Genomic DNA, 25314 nt, shown 5'->3' with positions numbered 1-25314 from the left:
CTGCCGAGTCTCCGCGTATGATGCGTTCAGGGACATCATGTAAATAACATCGAACTTGTGTTGTATTCTCTTTTTCTGTAAATAACCACTATACCAGGGATGTCAAAGTCATTTTTTGCTGCGGGCCACATTGTAGTTATGGTTTCCTCTCGAGGGCCGTTATGAATTTGGGGAACCCATTAATACGTTTAAATACCTTCAAATATTACATATAGAGCACACAGCAAATTAATGAATAACTCGTTTTCAAATCTGAAGTCAAGAATAATGACTTTTATTGTGGTTGACATCCAAAAATATGAAATTTTGGCTCAGATTTTAGCAATCATCATGGAATTTAACAAGTTTGCTTTGCTTTCGCAGGCCGAAAAAAAATGATGTGGCAGGCCGGATTTGGCCCGCGGGCCTTGACTTTGACACCTGTGCACTATACGATCACACGTTGTTCATTCTGTTTTGTTACCTACAATGTTTTGCATATTCAGAACAATCTCGAGGAGATTCAGGTTAATCACGAGACGAAACCCATGCGACTTCACCCATCCCTTCTGCCATACTGTGTTGCAGAAATAAAAGAAATAAAAAGACACATCCACGCGTCTGGTCTCATTAAGACGGCAGCATCGTGGGGATGAAGACAGTCACTGTTTTGACACCTGTGACATTGGTGCCGTGACCCGGATCACAAGTGACTCTCCACTTCGGACCGGGACCGCGATGCTGCACAAAGAAGATGCTGTGCAGTCCCATCACTCGCTGGACGGTGTGTCGACCCCCGTTTTTAAAATACATGTAGTGTGTTAATTGTCTGAACTGCTGTTTTGCAATTAGTGTGCTTTTTTTTCCTGTACGTGTTTTTGTGTGTCGAGTCTAAGAATGAGCTCCTTACAAGTGGCAGGTAGCACACCTTTGAATGGGTGTGTTGGTAGAGGTAGAGGCTTCCCAACCGTGTTACAGTTATGTAGTGGAATCCAGAGTGGTGTAGTTTGTACAGAGTGGAATGGGCAGGTTCAAGCTGAGGCCACTTATGTTAGTGGGGACAGAGTTCCTTCCCAGACCCAGTGCAGTGCATCTACGACGAGCGCACAGACCACTGATACACCGGCAACAGATACCTTTCTCCAGTCTGTCACAGTTATGTAGTGCTATGCTGAGTGATGTAGTTTGTACAGAGGGGAATGGGCAGGTTCGAGCTGAGGCCACTTATGTTAGTGGGGACAGAGTTCCTTCCCAGACCCAGTGCAGTGCATCTCCGAGGAGCGCACAGACCCTGACACACCGGCGACAGGTCCCTATCTCCAGTCACCTGACATAGTTGGTCAGATGAGTGACATAATTAGACAGCATTCTTGTACATCCTTGCCCGATAACCTTGTCTATTTTGCCTGTTGGTCTTTCTATTGTCTTCCGTGTGTATGTTGCCTCACTTCTGCATAATTTAAGGTGGGTGTATGTAACGGAGTTGTGCACTTAGATTATTAAATTATGAAGGAAGTGACGCAATGGCGCACAGTGTGGCACCATGTCCCGCCCATAGTTTCCAGAACAATCTGGAGGAGATTCAGGGTGAGTCGCAATTTTCTGTTGGTCTCGATTAACGCGCATTTTCATGACAATATCTTATTTTGTTTCCCCTTTTGTACTGTCTAGTGTTATCTAATTAGTTCCCTTATTCATTTCGAGTCCAGATAACTTTTTGTGTCATTATTTAATTCACGTTTTGTCGAGTGGAGCTTTGAAGCACATGTGCTTCGTAGTGCTTTTCTATTGCGCAGTTAATCACAAGACGAAACCCATGCAACTTCACCCATCCCTTCTGCCATACTGTGTTGCAGGTAATAATTGCTTCATTTTGTTTTTATTGTACAATATCTAGTTTCTTGTGTCGTGTTTCATTTGCCCGTGAATGTTCGTGGCGGGTTGAACTGTGCGCCCTTGCAAGCGCACCGCGTGTTCTGCTGAGTGTCTGCGTATGATGCGTTCAGGGACATCATATAAATAACCGTGAACCTGTGTTGTATTCTCTTTTTCTGTAAATAACCACTATACGATCACACATTGTTAATTCTGTTTTGTTATGTACAATGTTTTGCATTTGAGAACAATCTGGAGGAGATTAATGTTAATCACAAGACGAAACCCATGCGACTTCACCCATCCCTTCTGCCATTCTGTGTTGCAGAAATAAAAGAAATAAAAAGGCACATTCACGCGTCTGGTCTTATTAAGACGGCAGCATCGTGGAGATGAAGACAGTCACTGTTGTGACACCCGTCACATGGCAGAAGGGATGGGTGAAGTCGCATGGGTAATATCTATCACGGCGTGTTGCAAGTTATGTTTGTGTCCGCGAAGGTCCGAGAATAATAATCAAATGGGTGTTAAATTAAGTTTTATATGAACTTCAAAAGTTATAAGGGTCACCCAAAATCCGCCACACAGGCTGCAATGCCAGCAGGTTGCTGCTTTGAGTTAACTTTGTTTGCAAACGGCAGCACAAGAAGTCATGCTCATTCACCGTGCAACAGTTGTGCTGCAGTTTTAAGAAGGCACTAAGTAAATATAATGTCAGCCAAATAAAATATAACTATGTACAATTCGTGTTGTTTTAAATGGTCATTCATGTGTAAACATGAAACTTTTTAAAGGTATTTTTGGCACATTAAGGAGACAGAGAGCTGCTGAAGGCCAAATCATCAAACTGCAAACACCTGACTGGCTTGATGACATCATTTAATCTGGCAAATTAGATTATTCATTAAATTTAAGAAGTAAAAATGGATCAAGGTGTTTTATTAAATTAAATGATTACATTTGTTGTCTGTTTTTTCTATTCAACCTTTTAGCCCCAGGGTGGACATTGAGTAACACCACCATTATCAGAATCAGAATCATCTTTATTGCCAAGTATGTAGAACACACAAGGAATTTGTTTCTGGTCGAACATGCTGCACTAGTATCATCAGCAAAAAAATTGCAAAGAGGCACTATACAATTCCATTTGGGCTACTGTTCAAAGAGTTAGCTTGGGGGGAAGAAGCTGTTTAAATGTCTGCTGGATGATCTAAGGTATGTGTACATTTTTATTAATGCTACATGATTAATTACCCGATGCATATTAAAAATTATACATGTAGGTACTTTTTTATATTGAACAGAATTTTACCTAAGCTTAATTCTCCACAGGGCATGTACTGTCTTGGGTTTGAGATGCCGAAGACAAGTACAGCAATGTTAAGCTGCTGTCGCTTTCCCCAAATTAAAACTTGGCTTTTATCTCCTCTTGCTTTTGATAAACGAACAGCATGATATACATGAGACGCGGTCTGACCCTTCGTGCTCTCCCTCCATACCTACAAGAAGATGACTCAGAGTTCTTCAAGACATGCAATGTATGTATTGCTTGACTTAACACAAATGTCTATTGATGGCCACAATATATGCTATAAATGTTTATCTTTTTTTGAGCAAACCAAATCTGACTTCTTAAATATCACATTGATCATCTATTTGGCCTGTCCAATTGGTACTGAGGCATCACTTCCTTTTGCAAGGCCACGCTTTTGAAATCTGTGACACATTTGTGCCTCTTGTTGAATGTAAAAAGTAGTTGAGTTAAAATAAAAAAGTAAAATATTGAGGAAGAAAGTATATTTTTGTCTCATATTATTTGTCAAACAGATGCATTCACATCTATAGTATTCCATTCCTGAGATAGCAATTCAAGCCTGAGGCCAGCTTTTCAAGCAAACATGCCTGTACTCAGGTAATGTACTCGATACAATGCCCGAGCACAGGCATGTTTGTGTTCATTCTTATAAAACAAAACAGACATTGGGCCCAAGGATGGTTGAGTGCGGACCTGGGTTCCTAATGTGAAGAAAAAAAAAATGAGTCAAGATAATGAGAACAAATCATTATGACTCCGAAAGCCTGTTAACGTGGGTCGTGTTGTGTAAAGACAAGAAAATGTACTCATCTTTATTTCTGCATGTAATTCCAGTGCATAACCCCAAATCCAGCTTCTTGATTCATCTCTGTAACCTTTTACTTTATTCTGTATGTGTATGTTTGTGTGTATTTTGCAGTGGGGAGATGATCCAGTCATTGAGAACACTCCTGTCACACTTCTCTCTGGAAGCTGACAGACAACCCCATGTATTGCGTTTAGATTATCCAAAGAAACTAATGCACACATTCACCTGTGTTCAGAAAATACTGCTGTGTCTTGATGTTAACAGACCACTCAAACCATGCCTGCTCAGTTTGAAAAATGCTTTGTTCCACAATATTGAAGGCATTAGTAATTAGGGATAATTTCAGAGTTTTCCTCTGCTTTGTATACCTCAACATTGATGTACTGTTTGTAACTGATTTTCTTTTAATAATTTGATGTGTAACCTTAGATTCCACCAAAATGTATTTTTCATTTCATGAATAATTTGTTTGTTTTTAGTAATTTTGACCTTGATTTGCACCTTCTAGCGAGTACATTGAAATGTATTCTCTTGTATTTAATCAAGTATATGCTTATCAGATAACAGCAGAGTATAATTTGTTGTTTGTTCTGTTTTGTTTTGTTGTGTTTATTTCACATCTTTATCACATTGTTGTGTTATTTGTTGTTTTGGTATGTGGACATGCTGTGCATTTTGGCACTGTTATAATTAACGTTTTATCAAAGGTTGTTTTAAACCTTAATTAAAAAATGTGAACTAAAAAAGACATGTGAGGTGTGTTTTTGTTTTTAGACATAGAAGGCAAATGTACGCACAGTGTACATGAATATATGTTTTCATGTAACATAAATTTAAGTTGGTTAAAGGACAACCGACGTCTCCGGACAAGTTGTGTCCATAATTTGTAAAAGGGCTTCACATGACTTCTACTGGGCGTATTTTAATAAGATTCCACCGTACATAGCTATATTTTACGTTTTAAGACTCGCGCTGAACATTCAGGAAGTCTTGTTTTTGAGTTGGTGACGAGTCCGTACGTGACGTCAGAAAAGGACCGCCTCCTCACCGTAAAAAAGACATATTGTAGCATCTTTCCATCACGTCAATGTATTTTGCTGTACTGTTTTTTTTAAACCATGTCTTACACCCAAAAGCCGCCAGCAGAGGGAGGCAAACTCCATGGAAAGAATGTATCAGAGCTGTGGAAACGAGCTGATTCATTCCTCACCGGAGCTGGTCGCCATTTTGTGCCTCTTTTTTTTGTGAGAGATTGTCCCCCAATGTTGCCTCAAAATGGCCCAAATAAATTCTTTAATCGATTGCCAACGTGTATGCTTTGCTCATCAGGACTATTTGAATCATATTCATAACTGAATGTGTAACAAGAAAGCATATTCTCCGAATCTGAAGCCATTGTTTTGATTCTCCAGCAATGCAAGACGTCTTGGCGTGATGTCACGAACTGGGGGCGGGACTTTCTGAAAATGCCCAATTCGCAGATCAATTTTTTTCATTTTTATTTGTGTTTTGCATTGGTCTAAAAATATCATACTGCGTGTTTTGGGTATTTTAGATGCTATAAAACGTTTTTCTGGTGTCAGTTAAAAAAACAAAAAAGTGACGTCGGTTGTCCTTAAGCTTAAATATGAAACTTAATTTTAACTTAAGATAACAAGAAAACATCAGTAAACTGAAAGTATATCTTTTAAGTTCATTCAAACACATAACATTTATGTCTAATCAAACTAATAACATTTAAGTTCAGTCAAACTCATAACATTTATTTCCACTACTCAAAAATTTTGAGTAAACTGTACTGAAAAATTTTGACGTAATCAGTTGCCACAAAAATTTTGAGTACACTCAACTTGTTGGGTTTTACAGTATATATATATATATATATATATATATATATATATATATATATATATATATATATATATATATATATATATATATATATATATACACACACACACACACAGTGGGGCCTCGGTTTACGAACACCTTACCTTACTATGAACGTTAAATTTATGAAACTTAAACCTTGGAATACGCACACGTGAATGCACACGTCGATCCAGAGCGAGCGAGAGAGCGAGAGAGCGAGAGAGCGAGAGAGAGAGAGAGAGAGAGAGAGATACACACACGTCGATCGCCTCCAAGGAGTTTTTTACAGATAATTTTGGTGTTATGGGACCGAAAAAGACAACCACAGGCTCTTGTTCAGCTGATGAAGACACAAAACAAGATTACAGTCGAGGAGAAGAAGGAGATAATTGAAAAACACGAACGAGGTGTGCGTTTGTGTGATTTAGTGGCCCAGTACGGATATTCTAAGTCAGGGGTGTCAACCTCATTTCGCATCGCGGGCCACATACGGCCTAGGGAGATGTCAAGTGGGCCGGACCATTAAAATTATACCATACTCTGCTAAAAATAGAAAACATATCATGTATTTCCTTTGTTTTGGTGTAAAGAAGCACAAGAACATTAGGAAAATATTGACATTTAATGAACTATCCTTTTACAAAACATTTCATGAAACACCTCATATTTCCTTAGAGAAATGTGCAATTTACTTTTATCATTCACAAATATGCATTGCAACTGATCCCACTGATTGTACAAAGGCACAAAACTTTAATTGGTACTGAAAAATATAGTAATGCACTTTAAGATTAAATGAGACTTTTAAAGGAAGGGAATTTTTAAACCACTTACACATACGCATATAAAATCTAAATGTAATCCCTGCGTACACCTTACAAACGGAGAGTGATTTTAAATGTGTAATGAAGAAAGTGTTCACCTGTCCTGTAAATCTGTAAAGTTCGTACATGAAACATACATACACATACAATACATACTGAAAATTTATGGAGTTGTATGAACAGTACTGCTGTTAACCTACTGACTAACATTAAAGTGTGCTATGGCAGGCTGTGGGTAATGTTGCTGAGAAGTTTGTCAAACTGACGATGGTTCAGACCTCTGGACCGGATGAAATTTACAGTGCGAACAACCACCTCCATGACGTGGTCCATTTTCAGCGACTTGCGACACAATGCCTCCTGGTGCAAAATACAGTGAAATGTCCAGAAACAATCTCCTCCATTAAGGGCTTGTACTTTGTCTTTGAACTTTGTCGCGACACCTGCTTTCTTTCCGAACATGGATCACGCGCCGTCTGTAGCCAGGCTGACAACGCGGGACCGGTCCACTCCAACTCCAATGTCCAATACAGCAACGACAGAGCCGAAAATGTCCTTGGCTGTTGTGGTGTCCATCATTGGCACCAACTCAAGAAACTCTTCAGTAACAGTCAATGTCTCATCAACTCCTCGAATAAATATGGCCAGTTGGGCCACGTCTGTGATGTCAGTGCTCTCGTCAATTGCCACGGAAAATGCAATAAATCCTCTCTGCTATAGTATTCCTCGTCGAGCTAATATTGGCAAAAGCTTGTCGCTTCTCGGAACATACAAGTTCAGCCGCCTTCATCATGCATCGTTTAACGAAGTCACCGTCGAAATGTCGAAATACGGCTTCGATGCTAATACTATTTCACTAGCAATTAGGTAGCTGGCTTTTACCGCTGCTTCATTGAATTCTCGACTCCGGATGAAAGTTGACTGCTGTTTCCTCAGACCCGCCAGCAATTCGTTAATCTTTTCTCTTCTCAGTTGTCCTTGCAACCCGTCATATCTTTCGCTGTGATGAGTCTCGTAGTGGCGTCGAATATTATATTCCTTCAATACCGAAACTTGTTGCAAACACACCAAGCACAAAGGTTTTGCGTGCATCTCTGTATATAAATAGGACGTGGTCCATTTTTCTTTGAAAATTCTACATTCCTTATCTACTTTTCTCCGTTTGGATAACGACATTTTGGCTAATGAGGGTGTAGCGGAGAGGCAGAGACCAAAGTATTAACAACGTCGTAACAAGCAGTAGATGGCGCATCAGATAACAGCAGAGTATAATTTGTTGTTTGTTCTGTTTTGTTTTGTTGTGTTTATTTCACATCTTTATCACATTGTTGTGTTATTTGTTGTTTTGGTATGTGGACATGCTGTGCATTTTGGCACTGTTATAATTAACGTTTTATCAAAGGTTGTTTTAAACCTTAATTAAAAAATGTGAACTAAAAAAGACATGTGAGGTGTGTTTTTGTTTTTAGACATAGAAGGCAAATGTACGCACAGTGTACATGAATATATGTTTTCATGTAACATAAATTTAAGTTGGTTAAAGGACAACCGACGTCTCCGGACAAGTTGTGTCCATAATTTGTAAAAGGGCTTCACATGACTTCTACTGGGCGTATTTTAATAAGATTCCACCGTACATAGCTATATTTTACGTTTTAAGACTCGCGCTGAACATTCAGGAAGTCTTGTTTTTGAGTTGGTGACGAGTCCGTACGTGACGTCAGAAAAGGACCGCCTCCTCACCGTAAAAAAGACATATTGTAGCATCTTTCCATCACGTCAATGTATTTTGCTGTACTGTTTTTTTTAAACCATGTCTTACACCCAAAAGCCGCCAGCAGAGGGAGGCAAACTCCATGGAAAGAATGTATCAGAGCTGTGGAAACGAGCTGATTCATTCCTCACCGGAGCTGGTCGCCATTTTGTGCCTCTTTTTTTTGTGAGAGATTGTCCCCCAATGTTGCCTCAAAATGGCCCAAATAAATTCTTTAATCGATTGCCAACGTGTATGCTTTGCTCATCAGGACTATTTGAATCATATTCATAACTGAATGTGTAACAAGAAAGCATATTCTCCGAATCTGAAGCCATTGTTTTGATTCTCCAGCAATGCAAGACGTCTTGGCGTGATGTCACGAACTGGGGGCGGGACTTTCTGAAAATGCCCAATTCGCAGATCAATTTTTTTCATTTTTATTTGTGTTTTGCATTGGTCTAAAAATATCATACTGCGTGTTTTGGGTATTTTAGATGCTATAAAACGTTTTTCTGGTGTCAGTTAAAAAAACAAAAAAGTGACGTCGGTTGTCCTTAAGCTTAAATATGAAACTTAATTTTAACTTAAGATAACAAGAAAACATCAGTAAACTGAAAGTATATCTTTTAAGTTCATTCAAACACATAACATTTATGTCTAATCAAACTAATAACATTTAAGTTCAGTCAAACTCATAACATTTATTTCCACTACTCAAAAATTTTGAGTAAACTGTACTGAAAAATTTTGACGTAATCAGTTGCCACAAAAATTTTGAGTACACTCAACTTGTTGGGTTTTACAGTATATATATATATATATATATATATATATATATATATATATATATATATATATATATATATATATATATATATATATATATATATATACACACACACACACACAGTGGGGCCTCGGTTTACGAACACCTTACCTTACTATGAACGTTAAATTTATGAAACTTAAACCTTGGAATACGCACACGTGAATGCACACGTCGATCCAGAGCGAGCGAGAGAGCGAGAGAGCGAGAGAGAGAGAGAGCGAGAGAGAGAGAGAGAGAGAGAGAGAGAGAGAGAGAGAGAGAGAGAGAGAGAGAGAGAGAGATACACACACGTCGATCGCCTCCAAGGAGTTTTTTACAGATAATTTTGGTGTTATGGGACCGAAAAAGACAACCACAGGCTCTTGTTCAGCTGATGAAGACACAAAACAAGATTACAGTCGAGGAGAAGAAGGAGATAATTGAAAAACACGAACGAGGTGTGCGTTTGTGTGATTTAGTGGCCCAGTACGGATATTCTAAGTCAGGGGTGTCAACCTCATTTCGCATCGCGGGCCACATACGGCCTAGGGAGATGTCAAGTGGGCCGGACCATTAAAATTATACCATACTCTGCTAAAAATAGAAAACATATCATGTATTTCCTTTGTTTTGGTGTAAAGAAGCACAAGAACATTAGGAAAATATTGACATTTAATGAACTATCCTTTTACAAAACATTTCATGAAACACCTCATATTTCCTTAGAGAAATGTGCAATTTACTTTTATCATTCACAAATATGCATTGCAACTGATCCCACTGATTGTACAAAGGCACAAAACTTTAATTGGTACTGAAAAATATAGTAATGCACTTTAAGATTAAATGAGACTTTTAAAGGAAGGGAATTTTTAAACCACTTACACATACGCATATAAAATCTAAATGTAATCCCTGCGTACACCTTACAAACGGAGAGTGATTTTAAATGTGTAATGAAGAAAGTGTTCACCTGTCCTGTAAATCTGTAAAGTTCGTACATGAAACATACATACACATACAATACATACTGAAAATTTATGGAGTTGTATGAACAGTACTGCTGTTAACCTGCTGACTAACATTAAAGTGTGCTATGGCAGGCTGTGGGTAATGTTGCTGAGAAGTTTGTCAAACTGACGATGGTTCAGACCTCTGGACCGGATGAAATTTACAGTGCGAACAACCACCTCCATGACGTGGTCCATTTTCAGCGACTTGCAACACAATGCCTCCTGGTGCAAAATACAGTGAAATGTCCAGAAACAATCTCCTCCATTAAGGGCTTGTACTTTGTCTTTGAACTTTGTCGCGACACCTGCTTTCTTTCCGAACATGGATCACGCGCCGTCTGTAGCCAGGCTGACAACGCGGGACCGGTCCACTCCAACTCTGTCCAATACAGCAACGACAGAGCCGAAAATGTCCTTGGCTGTTGTGGTGTCCATCATTGGCACCAACTCAAGAAACTCTTCAGTAACAGTCAATGTCTCATCAACTCCTCGAATAAATATGGCCAGTTGGGCCACGTCTGTGATGTCAGTGCTCTCGTCAATTGCCACGGAAAATGCAATAAATCCTCTCTGCTATAGTATTCCTCGTCGAGCTAATATTGGCAAAAGCTTGTCGCTTCTCGGAACATACAAGTTCAGCCGCCTTCATCATGCATCGTTTAACGAAGTCACCGTCGAAATGTCGAAATACGGCTTCGATGCTAATACTATTTCACTAGCAATTAGGTAGCTGGCTTTTACCGCTGCTTCATTGAATTCTCGACTCCGGATGAAAGTTGACTGCTGTTTCCTCAGACCCGCCAGCAATTCGTTAATCTTTTCTCTTCTCAGTTGTCCTTGCAACCCGTCATATCTTTCGCTGTGATGAGTCTCGTAGTGGCGTCGAATATTATATTCCTTCAATACCGAAACTTGTTGCAAACACACCAAGCACAAAGGTTTTGCGTGCATCTCTGTATATAAATAGGACGTGGTCCATTTTTCTTTGAAAATTCTACATTCCTTATCTACTTTTCTCCGTTTGGATAACGACATTTTGGCTAATGAGGGTGTAGCGGAGAGGCAGAGACCAAAGTATTAACAACGTCGTAACAAGCAGTAGATGGCGCATTGACACCGTCTGCTGTTTTGAGTCTGCCTCAGTGATGCGGCGTGTCTTCTAATCTGATGGAACGAGTGTGCCCCTTAGAGGATAAGCCATGAATTGCAGCGAATTAAAAATATCAATTCCATGTCTTTTATGCATTTTTCCACTTTCAAATTATCCTGCGGGCCTGATTGAACCTCAACCGCAACGGCTTTCCTTTCCCCTTTATCTATGACCACGATATCTGGTTGGTTGGCCATTACCATCTTGTCGGTCTGTATCTCACAGGATCTTTGCTCGGTCATTCTCCACCACCTTGGGAGGTGTTTCCCATTTTGACCTTGGGGTTTCCAGTCCATACTCCGCACAGATGTTTCGGTAGACTATGCCAGCCACCTGGTTATGGCGCTCCATGTAGGCTTTACCTGCCAGCATCTTACACCCTGCAGTTATATGTTGGATTGTCTCAGGTGCCTCTTTGCACAACCTACACCTTGGGTCTTGTCTGGTGTGGTATATCCCTGCCTCTATGGCTCTGGTGTTCAGGGCCTGCACTTGGGCAGCCAGGATGAGTGCCTCTGTGCTGTCCTTTAGGCCAGCCCTCTCTAGCCACTGATAGGACTTCTTGAGATCAGCCACTTCTGTTATGGTTCGGTGGTACATCCCGTGTAGGGGCTTTTCCTCCCATGATTGTCCGTCTTCCAGCACCTCAACCTCTGTTCCCCATTGTCTGAGACATTCTCTGAGTACATCATCCGTTGGAGCCTTCTCTTTGATGTATTCATGGAGCTTGGATGTTTCATCCTGGACAGTGGCTCTCACACTCACTAGTCCCCGGCCTCCTTCCTTACGGCTTGTGTACAGTCTCAGGGTGCTGGACTTGGGATGGAACCCTCCGTGCATGGTGAGGAGTTTTCGGGTCTTAACATCCGTGGTCTGAATCTCTTCCTTTGGCCACCTTATTATTATTCCTGCAGGGTATCTGATCACTGGCAGGGCATAGCTGTTTATTGCACGGGTCTTGTTCTTGCCATTGAGCTGGCTTCTGAGGACTTGCCTCTGGAGGTATTTGGTCGTAGCCGCTTTCCTTGTTGCTAGTTCGAGGTTGCCATTGGCCTGTGGTATACCGAGGTACTTGTAGCTGTTTTCAATGTCTGCTATTGTTCCTTCAGGGAGTGAGACCCCTTCAGTGTGAACTACCTTGCCCCTCTTAGTCACCATCCGACTACATTTCTCCAGCCCGAATGACATTCCGATATCACTGCTGTAGATCCTGGTTGTGTGGATCAGGGAGTCTATGTCCCTTTCGCTCTTAACATACAGCTTTATGTCATCCATGTAGAGGAGGTGACTGATCGTAGCTCCATTTCTGAGGCGGTATCCATAGCCTGTCTTGGCGATTATCTGGCTGAGGGGGTTCAGTCCTATGCAGAACAGCAGTGGGGAGAGTGCATCACCTTGGTATATGCCACATTTGATGGACACTTGCGTTAGTGGCTTGCCATTTGCTTCAAGTGTGGTTTTCCACATCCTCATCGAGTTTGCAACGAAGGCTCCCAGGGTCCTGTTGACCTTATACAACTCCAAGCATTCAGTGATCCATGTGTGTGGCATCGAGTCATATGCTTTCTTGTAATCAATCCAGGCTGTGCACAGGTTGGTATGTCGGGACCTGCAGTCTTGAGCGACTGTTCTGTCAACCAGCAGCTGATGTTTGGCACCTCTAGTATCTCTACTAATGCCTTTCTGTGCTTTGCCCATGTATTGATCCATGTGTCCACTTATCTTAGCCGCAATGATGCCTGACATGAGCTTCCATGTTGTGGAGAGACAGGTTATTGGCCGATAGTTGGAAGGAACTGCACCCTTTGAGGAATCCTTTATGATCAGGATTGTTCGCCCTTCGGTTAGCCATCCTGGGTGAGTCCCATCCATCAGCAACTGGTTCATTTGTGCTGCTAGGCGCTCGTGGAGAGCTGTGAGTTTCTTTAGCCAGTAGGTGTGGACCATATCCGGGCCTGGTGCCGTCCAGTTTTTCATATCTGAGACTCTTCCTTGTTTATCTGCCGCTGTGATGGTAACTGGGTTCTGTTCAGGGAGGTTGCTGTGCTCCTCTTTCAGAGTCACCAGCCATTGTGCACTGCTGTTATGTGCGACCTCCTTCTCCCATATGCCTTTCCAGTATCTTTCAGTTTCCAGCCTTGGAGGGTCTGCTCTGCTGTTAGAACCCTGCCACTGAGCGTACACTTTCGCAGGTTGTGTTGCGAGAAGCCTGTTTATTCTTCTGGCCTCATTCTCTTTCGTGTACCTCTTTAGGCGACTGGACAAGGCCTGGAGCCTTTGTTTGGCAGTTTCGAGTGCTTCAGGTATGGTTATCTGCATGTACCTCTTGGGTATTGGCCTTTTATTCACACCTCTCTGGATCTCTGTCAATTGACTCACATCCTTCCGAGCCGCCTTGATCTTGGCCTCCAACCGTCTTTTCCATGGTGGATAATGAATCTCGTGGCTCTCATGGTTGCTCTTGTAGCCAAGCATCTCTAGGATCACTGATGCTGAGGTGTATATCAGCTCATTGGTTTCCGTGATCGTTCCGGTCGGGATCGTTCTCAGTGCTGCATTCACAGTTTCCATGAGACTATCAGGTGGTACTTCACATAGCCGTTGTAATCGGTGTCTTCGTTGCCCAGTTTTCATTCTTGCCATGATCTTATCTCTCAGGTCAGTTGCTGCCTTGCTCAGCATTTCATTCATTGGGGCTGGCTTCTCAATCTCATCATTCATTGGGGCTTGCCTCCCAATCTCTGGTTGAACCTCTTCCTCTGATGTGGCAGCCTGGGGCCCTTCACCTCGGAATTTGTGTTGTACCTCATCAATCTCAAGTTGTGATAGCAATTGCCGTTTGTGGATATTGGAACACTGAGCTACTAGTTGTTTCGTGGTCAACCGTGACTGTGGGTTTCGAAGTAACCATTCAGCCCCCATTCTCCGCAACCCCTCCTGACTAGGGTTGCTTGAGTAGTAGCATTCCAACAGAGCCATGTTATCGCATCTCGTCCATCTCCGCTTTGTTCCAGTAGCCCATTTTTCATCAGGGTGCTCTGGTTCCCCAGCAACTGACGCAGACCTTGTTTGGCCGGGCGACGTCTGAGCCGCCATGTCATTCCATTTATTGTCTCTCATCATTGTATGAGGTCGGCATTAGCGTGAAGGGTCTTGCCCAAGGACCCACACTGGATGATTTTCTCTGCCACAAGTGGGATTTGAACCCTCGTCTCCCATATGCCAAACCGATGCCTTATCAACTGAGCTATCCAGCCGCTATATATATATATATATATATATATCTTCTTTTCCTTTCGGCTTTTCCCTTCAAGGGGTCGCCACAGCAAATCAGTGTCCTCCATCTTTAGAGGTTTGATCCGCATGTCTGTTTTGGCCAAGCTTTTACGTCGGATGCCCTTCCTGACACAACCCTCTGTATTTATCCGGGCTTGGGACCGGCACAAGAAGACTTATGTCCCTTTGTGGCTACAGAACAAGCAACTCGCTCGTAAAAGGCTCCCAAAGACAAAATGGTCATCGGCACAACATTAAAAAAAGCAAAAACTATACTCACCATTTGATGAGTGCTCTGATCTTACCGTGAAATGGGCAATATATACACACACACACATTATATATATATATATATATATATAATATATATATACAGTATATATCCTGTATATATAAAAATAGCTAGATATATAGATATGGATGGACTAAAACACTTAGTCCTGACCTTTTTCATGTCTTTTTTTGTGGTGAAGAATAAATTATATTTCAAAATGACATACATTTTACATTCATTAAATTAGAAAATACAAAACCTTTAGTCAGTTTGTTATTTTTCTGCTCACAGTTATGTCACTTTCTTTCAACACGAACGTATTTGACCTTCAATTAACCAAAGTTCTTCCTGAAACAAAGGACAACAAACACAAAGGACAGAGTGATCCAGAAGAAATGCAAACATGTTGCTTCTCAGGGAAAAAAATCATGAGCCAAGTAAATAAGCCACATCACTACATTGCATTTGTTGCCTGCAAAACAGCTCTTTATTTCGGTGGCCGTTGTACAAAAGCGGGGTTTTGACATTGGTTACACAACATAAAAATCTTCAGCAGCACAACAAGGTAAAAACAATCCGAATGGTGGAGCACTTCTGTGGTTAACTGGTGCATCAACCAGCCTTACAAAAAACTGTTATTTTTCCTCTGTTGAGTGTTTATTTGTCCATGACCTGCATCTCATACCAACGATGGACAACATTTCTCAATCCTTTGTGAGCAGGCGCCAATTCGATAAAGAATGTCTCATTCTTTTTCATTAACAGAACCAAGCAGGGTCTTGTTACTTGGTGAATACAACGCTGCCCCCTGTTGATTTCACTTTCTTGGCTGAGTGAACAGGGTCAAACAATTCACACTGAATGTCAGTCCTAGCTATGGTATCCATCTGAACCATTTCCTGTATGTTACTCTGCCTCCTCTTCTTTGTCCCAGTCTTTCATAGTCGCTCCCATCATAAAGTCGTCAGTGAGGACACTCCACGCAGGTTTCTCCACTTCATCCGTTGTCTATGGACATACACAATAAAACTGTTAAGTTTGGACAAAGAGTTGCACATTAGCTGTTGAAACAACACGAAATCTTATTCACAATTTTTAACGATCTGTGGCGTTTCTCATCCACCATTACTGTTGATTTTATTGGTTGAATAAACTCAGAAATCCCTGTCGCCTTTAAAAAGGGGTTTCAGATCTGCTATGATCACGTGATAACATCATACCCCTATCTGTACTACATTCCCGCAAATATTTATGCTGTGAAAGTTGATGTAACACAACGTTGCATTTTTGATCAACTGTTAGGTATGCACCAGGATAAAAATTTAAATCACATCAAGACTCGTGGCAGAACCCTGCAGGGTTCCCAACAAATCCATGGCGTTTCACAAAAGTGCACTTATTCGTACGTGTAAAATGTGCAGCGTGCTCGACAGACACATTTTACAGTAATGAGGTTCACCAAGCACACTTGTACGGGTATTCCAAAATCGAATAGAGGTACACTTTGAGCACTGAGTGAATCCCTACCGAGTTGCAGTTTGACATTTATCAATTATCCACATCACATAATGGATGGATGGATAAATCAGTTGCTCATGTCTTGGTACCGATACAGAAATGCAAGCAGGACCGCTTCTGCCCACAAGCACAATGAATGAATAATCACAAACCACCTCATCGACAAAATATACCATATCTCCAAGTTGATGTTTCTACAGCACTGTGAAAGACATGACCTCACAGAGTGCACGGATGAAGAACACTGGTGGATCCTAAAATTGATGGGCGGTTGTTTTTTGCCAGTAAGTTGAATGCAAGCAAACAGTCTCACCCCTGACCAGATAACGCAAGAAAAAATTATCACTCACACTTGTGTCCTTTTCTGTCTTGACTGTGACTCTGGCGCCACCTTCAGTTTTCCTGAGCACATCAATAAAGTCTCTTTTGGAAACGGAGGCAAGTATTTTTGCCTTTTTCCTCTCTGAGCCACCAGCCTCCATCACCTTGCTATCAATGTTCTTCTGGTGCTTCCTCACCGCATTGAACAGCTGCACAACTCCTCTTGATGAAAAAATAAACAACACAATCAGATCACGTCCTTGTAACAACACAAAAATACTTGATAACACACCTAGTTGCTGTTCTCTGCAGACCTTTTTCAACTTCTCGGTCTTTCACCAAGTCAGGTTTAACTCGGCACATCATCTCCCATGTTTGTTTCTTGTCAGTCTGATGGAAAAAAACAAGCACAATACTAAATTTCTAAAAGTCTGTCCAAAACCTTTGAAATGACAGGCGTTCCGGGGATTAGTATAGGGAATAATTACGGTTTATATATGGATTATATTATTTGTCAGATCAACATGTTCAACCGTTTATCACACATCGATTTGCATAACCTTAAAACAAAAATAAAAATGGGATCCATCACTATCGTATTGAGTGTTCGGTGGCTTTAATTTTCTTTTTCTTGTTACAATTAGGACATAATTTCACTGTAATGTAGCACTTGCCACTAGCATTTTCTCAAATGCCAGCTCAGATTTTAGTCTTGGACCTGTGAATTCTCATATTTTTATTTAATGTGCTATGTAAATATGTAACAATATCAAAGTATACAATAAAAATAAAACAAATTAAATGGCACCAGGAATGTTGCTCCATTTCTACTTCTGGTTTGGTTTTTCAAAAAAACATTGATACATCGGATAAATGGTATTTTTACAATTTGGGGGAATGATTTTATTTTGATGATGACTGACCATGATGGGAAGATAGTACAGAAAACAATTAATTGAAGTGCTGAGAGTTGACATTTAACAATGGGTTAAGGTGATAGGTAACTCATTATAGCAGGGGTCGGGAACCTAAAGCTCGCGAGCCATATATAGCTCTTTTGATGATTGCACATGGCTCGCCGATAAAACTAAAATATGTATTTAGTTTTTCGTTTCGTCGTTTTTTTTCCGCCGTTCATTTCCCGTTGGGGCTGCAGTTGGCGGAAAGCGCAATTTTGATTGGATGACACTGACCTACAATGGCCGAAAGCGCCATGTTGATTGGATGATAGTGGCCGTCATGTTGAAACAGGTAAACGCCCCTTTGAGCCCAACTAGTGCAGCGTGAATGCCCCGGAGCATTAGAGGAGAGAAAATGTTCTGATTCTAATTTGCAATGAAACAATACCATCGATGAAACAGTCAAATGTCAGTGACATTTTAACAAGCCCCATGTTAAAGTTAGCATCGACATACTTCTGCGAGAAGTAGATTGCAGATAGCAAGTGTGGAAGCTTATGAGCCGTGTGCAGGCGAGCTAGCAGTAACTTCGCCTCTGGACCGGCAAATTGAATTTCATTCCGATCGTTTTCCTGGATTTTTACCAAACATGAGGAACGGAAAACCATTCATGTTAATAGTGAGTACTATCACAAAGTTATTTTAAACAATGCATTCTGATATTTTGTTGAAAAGTGGCCGCGCGTGTGTGCGTGTGCGTTTGTATGTGTGCGCGCGCATGCGTGTGGCTCTTGTTGAAAAACATTTCTAAATATTTTACTTTTATGGCTCTCTTAGTCAAAAAGGTTCCCGACCCCTGCATTATAGCAATGGGATGATCAGGCGTTCTGCTTAAAAATAAATACAAACCCATACATATTTACCTTCTCCTTCCTTTCCAACTGCTCTTTTCTTTGTTTTGCCTTCACCTTGTCCAGTTCTTTGTTTTTCACCAAGATGGCGGTTTTGTTCTTGACAGTTTGCTTCCCCAAAACCTTGGCCATTGCCTGTGCCCAGCCCGCATTGGGATTAGCTTCCTCCTTATCATGACCTCCAACTTCATCGTCTCCATCATTCTCACCGTCCAGGTTTTTTTCAGATTCTCCATCAGATGACATGTGATCGAGACACTCATCAGAGCTATTCGGATCACTTGTGTCCTCCACAGGAAATTCGACATCATCTAGCGAATAAGAAATTATTTCTAAATCATACGGCCAAATTGTAGTGGATTAATGGTTCCATCTGACACGTGATTGCAGTCACATTCAAATGGCAAGGCAATATCGGACTCAGACACATACCAAGTTGCCAATATCATTAGGTGCATCAAATTTGAAGGTAAAGGTGATGTAAATAATACTCGGAAAAGCAGGCTAATTGATAAATTACAGTAACACGTGGATAGAGCTTTAAGTCTTACTTTCTAACGTTACGACTTCAAATTAAGAGTCACAGACCAATCAGAATATAAGAAAATTTATAACGGCAACACTTCATGTTTACTCTCGACACGGTGTTACACTAAAACTCATAATATAAAACATACGAAATGTCACTGAGTGAAAATATACAGGGGATTTAAAGAGTTACCGTTATCTTCTGTGACCCACACACGAGACACCACTAATGCGGCCATTGGAGAGTAACAACAAAACGGTTCCGTGTGCAACTAGCAAGAGGGGAATGTTCCTAGACTTCTTCATCTTATTTCTATACTGGCGGATTGCAAGTACATGTGCATATCGCCACCTACTGTACAAGTGTGTGTATCACCATATCCACAATTTTACAATCTTGAAATGAGTCAAGTGCTTTTCATCTGGTTTAAGTCAAAAGGTTGGCAACGGGCAAGCAAATGGATTTGGTGGGGGACTGCCGATCAGTCACTGTATAAAATGGATATTATTATTATGTGCTGTCAGTACAGAAAATGTATGCTATTATAATGTGCTGTCAATACAGAAAATGCATCCTGGATATTTGTTAACATTTTAATTAGTATATTTATTTGAAGGTGGCCCGGGAGTCAAGTGGTTAGCATGTTGACCTCACAGTTCAGAGTTCAATTCCAGCTCCGACGTTTCTATTTAGAGTTTGCATGTTCTCCCCGGGCTTGAGTTTTCTCTGGGTCGTCCAGTTTTCTCCCACATTCCCAAAACATGCATGACAAGCTAATTGAACAAATTTGGGCTAACTGCACAAAGACAGCTGGGATATGCGCCAGCGCCCCCGGTGATCCAAGTGAGATAAAGCGCTTCGGAAAATGAATGAATGAATACAGTTTTTAATTTAGTGATATTCAGAAACATAGGAAGCAGCAACAGTACTTTGCTATTCTGTGCTTTAATATCTCTGTGGGCACAACCCCATCATATGTACTCGTTATCTACTCTACACATGAGACAATTATATGACATTGACACAAACATTCTTGAAATAATTAAAATCCCATAGGACCATAACAAAGGAAAAATCACTCAACAAAAGCCGAAACCTACTACCTGCAGGATTTAAGATCGACAGATATCACCCCAACAGACCACATTCTACAAGGAAACAGTAAATTTGCTTGCATTTTCTCACAAAACAACAACATTTTAAAGATTGAAGAGTTTGCACTTTGCCACAGTCTGCTTTGTATTTTTTTCGGCATTAATTATTTTTAAGAAAGCAAAAGAAATAAAATGTGACAAACATTTACATACCAAGATGCTACTACATGTGCACAAAAGAAACTAAACCGGTATTGCATAGCCATCGTAGTGATTAGTACATGTGGGTCTGTGAGTGGGTGTGTCCCATAGTTGCTTTATTAACAAGAGACAAACTGTCTCGAGTGACTCGTCAGGGACAGGTCCAGAAACGAAGGTGGATGATTCTCTCTTCAGACTTCTGCACAACAAACATGACGATAAAGAAAACAACGAGTAAGTACATAATCATTGACAAAATCTGTAGGCTATGAAACTTTGATAAATATATGGGTGATATTTCTTCTCAGTGTAATCAAATAAGATATGTAAAACTGGCTATTGGCTGATTGTGATTTGAAGCTTGTCAATGCCTTAAAAAAACAAATTAAGTTCGAACAGAATACTTTTGAAAACCCAACATCATGCCCACCATTATTATCTTAGCATGGCGACTGATGTGACAGAAAACAACATGGGTTGTTTACTGGTTAAACCTGATCATCCAGTCCTGTCGGACTGCATGGTATGACTGTTGGCAAAATCACGAGTTTCAGCTTTTTTCTCTGACGTGACCATTAATTAAGAAAATAAAGATGAAACTGGATTTACACTGGAAAAACATTACACGTGAGAAAGAGAGTATGAGTAAACAATCTTGATCAGTTATTTGTTGTTTTTACTGGGACTCCATCCTTAAAGTGGCGAGCATATATCTGCTCACTCACCTTAAATGTAATGTGTACTTTACATATATTTTTTAGTACTTCGTCTGTGGAAGAAAAAAAATCTATTTCTGCACTTTTCCTTTTAGCCGAAGCAGCCATAGGTTTCGCACTGGGAGCAGTGGGAGGATCTATTATGGGAGCCACAGAAGACCCCGTTGACAGGACGCTGGCTGCAATGACCTCAGCAAGTCAACTGAGACCACTGATTGAAGACATCAGGACAGTGGGCGCTCTGGGTCTGGGGACTCTCATGGGAGCTTCTGCGCTGACCATCGCCATGACCTCGGTTGTAGCTGGCGTTGTCATGGCAGCAGTTGTAGCTTCAGTGTTCGTCACCACAAGGAATTGTGGGACAACTCGGACCAACTATGCAAACTTGTGGGCAAATGCAGGACTCGCTGGTGCCTTTGGGACCACACTCAGCGGTGCCACGCTGGGTTTTATCATTGAAATGATTGTAAATAATTTTGGCATGACTGGTCTTCTGTGTGCGCTGTCCATTTTCAGCATCCTCAAACCACCTCTACGCTTTGTATTTAAAGTTCTCTGGGAACAAGGAGAGGCCTGTTGCTCACAAGGATCTATGATTTGGGACACAGAAAGGAAACAGATCGAGATTTCAGATTTAGAGCAGAGAGAAAGAGTGGCTGTACAAATAGAAGAGATGATGCTGACAATCAATAATGGGATGAACGCTCCAGACGCAAGTGACATGACAACGTGGGCCACTGAGCGGAAGCTGCGAGAAGGACTAGAGAGGAAGAAGACGGAGGCTGAAGAGGCACAAGTTAAACAAAGGACTCTGCAGGACTGGATCAAAGCTGTGATGATTAAATATGTGGACTTTTTGGCTTTCTCAGGAATTCCAATGACAGTGGTTGCTGTTGTAACTTCACTTTTTGGTTTATTTGGGTATGGGGGCCACCCTTCTGTGTTCATTGTACTTGTAGCTTTGGTAGCAATCATTGGCTATTTGATTCTGAAGTCATCCGACTTTAAATTTTGGATGTTGGTTGGATGCATGGGAATGCTTGCAACATTCGTTATCGCCATGCTCACCGTACAAGCTGGGGATGAGATCAGGAATCAGAAAGGACAACCGCAAGATGTAAATGGTGACAGCATCAGCAATCGCATGAGTGACCGTTCTTCTCGAGAAGCTTTGAAAACAGCAATTATTGCAGCAAAACTTTGTCAGCTGAGTTTGGGAGCCACGGTTGGGGGGCCCCTAGTAAGGCACGCGACTGGAGGGACCAAAGTCATTGTCGGGGCTGCCGTCATTTCCGTAGTTTTGCTGGCTGGGGTGGAGATTTTATCCCCAGCTCTGGGAAGGGGAGCCAAAGCTGGGGCACTGCTGGGGGTGGTGGGTACTTCTGGGGTGTCTGTGGGTGCAGTGGCAGCCATGGCTGGGCAGAGTTCTTCATGGCCACGTACCTCGGGAGCCGTAATCGGTGTTATTATTGGTGCATTGGTCATGGGTAACTTTCATTTTGTCATGCTTGGAGTTCAACTTTTTGTTGCCTACACCTTTGCTATGACTCATGCTTATTGAAACAAATGATGGACAGTAAGTTACAGTAGAGTCAAATACAATATGCACATGGTATAATCCATTTGAATTCACTGTGCTGCAAATAATTGACTAAATTCAAATTCAACCTGTTGGTCAGAGACAGACTGATAGTCTTGCGACGTGGCACAGAGAAGCTAAATAATCCAATTTCCAAGGAAACCTTAGGACAAACTTCAAACACACACATACACACCTGCCAACACCAAATGCATTGTTGTTAATGAAACTACACTCTTTGGTAATCAAATGTATATTGCAGCACATCTATACAATTGAAAAAGTGTGGTTTTTTTTGCACACGTTTAAAGCAAAACCAGTGTTGGACTCTCTTATCTGAAGAGAAAGAAAACTGTTGTCTGAAACAGTTTGTGAAAACATCTAAATGTATACAAATATTTGTTCATTTTAATCAAAACTCTGAATGAAGAATTTCCCTTTTCCCCCCGATTATTGGACATTTCATTTGGACTAATAGATGATAATTATTATTATTTAATGCAGTCCAAGTAGACATTTTTTTACAATTACAGTGGTACCTCGGTTCTCGAACGCCTCACTGTTTGAACAAATCGGTGTTCGAACAAAATATTCAAGATATTCTTGCATCGGCGTTCGAACATCAATCGGTGTTCGAACGCCAATACGACGCGTGAGTGCGTACGCGAGAGTGGGGAGCTGAGCGGCGCACGGGTGTATCGCTCTGTTCGTGACCAACTGTTGTCGCTAGCGGACGTGCTGCGTTTTGCTCTAGCTCAAAAGAAAAGTAGTGCGTACAACTATTGCATTTAAGAAAGAAATAATCGCAAAATATGAAGGAGGTGTGCGAGTGTCTGATCTGGCGAGGGAATACATCATGGCGAAATCTACGATCAGTACGATATTACAGAATAAGGAGGCTGTGAAATCTAGTAATGTGACTGTGGGCGTGAGAGCAAGTGTCATTGGATAGATATTTTAAGAGAAAAGAACATCCTGTAGCCGAGTCATCCGTAGCGATCACGTTCCGAGCGAGAGTGACGGCAGCTGACTCGTCGGAACGTAGTGGAATGTTTGGGATCCCAAAGCAGACACGTACTACCTAAGCAGGGTGTTTATTCACAAATAAAAGAAAACACGGCGAGTAAGAAGGCAGGGGGTGATCCGACCCGCTTTCTACACCAAAAAGTAAATGGCACACGAGGGTGCAAAATTACGCAATCCCGGAAGATGACATAAATTTACGGGACGCGGGGAAAATACCTCAGACCGGATACACTCGCGCATCGAAGGAAGAGTCCAGGCACGGTGGCGAGTTGAGTCAATCATCCGGCATTGGCGAGGTGATCGCGAACCGTAGAAATGCCCCGTGTCCGTGATTAGAGAATGACAGTGGGTGGAGAACGGCCTGGAGAGGCAGCCCCCCCCCCCCCCCCAGCAAAGAAGTGGTTTCGGTGTTCGAAAAAAATCGCTTTTCGAACAGGGTCCTGGAATGAATTATGGTCGAGAACCGAAGTACCACTGTAGTTGAACTGGACAGCAATTCAATAAAGTCTCAGGGAAGTGAATATAAATGTCTTGTAAATTTCTACGTCATTCAGTCTGTGGCCCTCCTGGAGAACAGATCTCTTCGAAAGAAACCTTTTTTAAAAAATGTCACGTCAAAGCGTTTTAAGTCTTGTGGAATATTCATGTTGAATTTTTCATCACTCGAATAAAATATCAAGGAAAAAAAAAAGAGTGATTTTTCAAATTTGTAATTTATTGATGGCTAGTCAAACTGAACCTCTGAGGAGTTTATTTATGTATTTATTTAAGTATGTATTTATTTAGTTATTTAGGCACCTGTGAAATATGTGAATAGCCAAGTACACAGTAGTAGCCTGGTCCCCTCGGCCGTTTAACATGTTGAAACATAAGGGTAAAAAAGTTTAAGGTGCTTCTTCCACAAACGTGCAATCAACTGTCGGCAAAATATATGTCGACAACTGTCGTTATTTCCACATCATATATTTTTTATTGCTGTCAAACATCTGCTCCAGACTATCATGTATTTATCAATAATCTAGTGAAAAATGAAAACAGGTGAAATAAAAAGGTTTACGTTGCCCTTTATCTTGCAAGTGCATGCCCCTAAATATTATACACTCCTAAAATTTTAGGTTAGGAGCCACTATGCCCCTAATAAAAAACAGATAAATAGATGAAACTGTCTGAGGGAGCAAGTGAACGAGGAATCTCTGCAAATCTATTCACTTTGCCACATCCAATGTGGTTGTCTGTTTGATGTGGGAACTGTGTACAATATATACCCATATACAGTGTACTTCATACTGTAAATACTGTCTATGGTAATCACAGCAGTTTCACAATTTGGACACCATTGTAGACTATTGAATGGGAACTGGTAGTGCTGCGCATGGAGTGCAGTACCATTAAAATATGGATTACAGTAAATACTATCTTTAGCGTCATACTAAATTAAAGTTACTTTACATGTACCATTATGAAGTAAATATACTTAATGTTGTGCTATCAATTGCTACTATTGTTTACTGCAGTCTTTTGGCCTTCTAAATGTCAGATACAGTAGAGACATTTTGTTTCTAGAATTTCA

At 41.1% G+C, this 25314-nt stretch overlaps 2 protein-coding genes and 2 long non-coding RNA genes across 4 annotated transcripts; 2 read left to right on the top strand and 2 right to left on the bottom strand.

Annotated features, from left to right (window-relative positions):
• The first annotated feature begins 514 nt into the window (after nucleotides 1-514).
• LOC148896656 (uncharacterized) lies at nucleotides 515-4393 on the top strand. The gene is made up of 3 exons (XR_016115380.1): nucleotides 515-763; nucleotides 3305-3392; nucleotides 4089-4393. It is a non-coding gene; the product is annotated as an uncharacterized LOC148896656 (long non-coding RNA).
• An 11016-nt stretch (nucleotides 4394-15409) lies between these two features.
• On the bottom strand, nucleotides 15410-19388 carry rrp15 (ribosomal RNA processing 15 homolog). The gene is made up of 5 exons (XM_088998665.1): nucleotides 19321-19388; nucleotides 18612-18910; nucleotides 17082-17179; nucleotides 16819-17011; nucleotides 15410-15958 (listed from the first exon to the last, which is right to left on the bottom strand). Exons 1-5 carry the CDS (start codon nucleotides 19364-19366, stop codon nucleotides 15857-15859), a joined length of 738 nt encoding a protein of 245 aa, XP_088854791.1. The 5' UTR covers nucleotides 19367-19388; the 3' UTR covers nucleotides 15410-15856.
• Nucleotides 19389-19998: 610 nt separating this feature from the next.
• Nucleotides 19999-21280, bottom strand: LOC148896654 (uncharacterized). Its single transcript, XR_016115288.1, has 2 exons — nucleotides 21149-21280; nucleotides 19999-20622 (listed from the first exon to the last, which is right to left on the bottom strand). It is a non-coding gene; the product is annotated as an uncharacterized LOC148896654 (long non-coding RNA).
• LOC148896653 (uncharacterized) lies at nucleotides 20504-23158 on the top strand. The gene is made up of 2 exons (XM_088998677.1): nucleotides 20504-20657; nucleotides 21235-23158. The coding sequence occupies exons 1-2, from the start codon at nucleotides 20504-20506 to the stop codon at nucleotides 22698-22700; spliced, it is 1620 nt and encodes a 539-aa protein (XP_088854803.1). The 3' UTR covers nucleotides 22701-23158.
• The last annotated feature ends 2156 nt before the right edge of the window (nucleotides 23159-25314 follow it).

This window comes from Hippocampus bargibanti, linkage group LG06 (genome assembly GCF_051943395.1).
Source record: "Hippocampus bargibanti isolate YZ-2025 linkage group LG06, ASM5194339v1, whole genome shotgun sequence".
NCBI classification, from domain to species: Eukaryota; Metazoa; Chordata; class Actinopteri; order Syngnathiformes; family Syngnathidae; genus Hippocampus; species Hippocampus bargibanti.
Note: the sequence above shows the minus strand (reverse complement) of the source record. Positions and strands in the feature narration are given on the sequence as shown.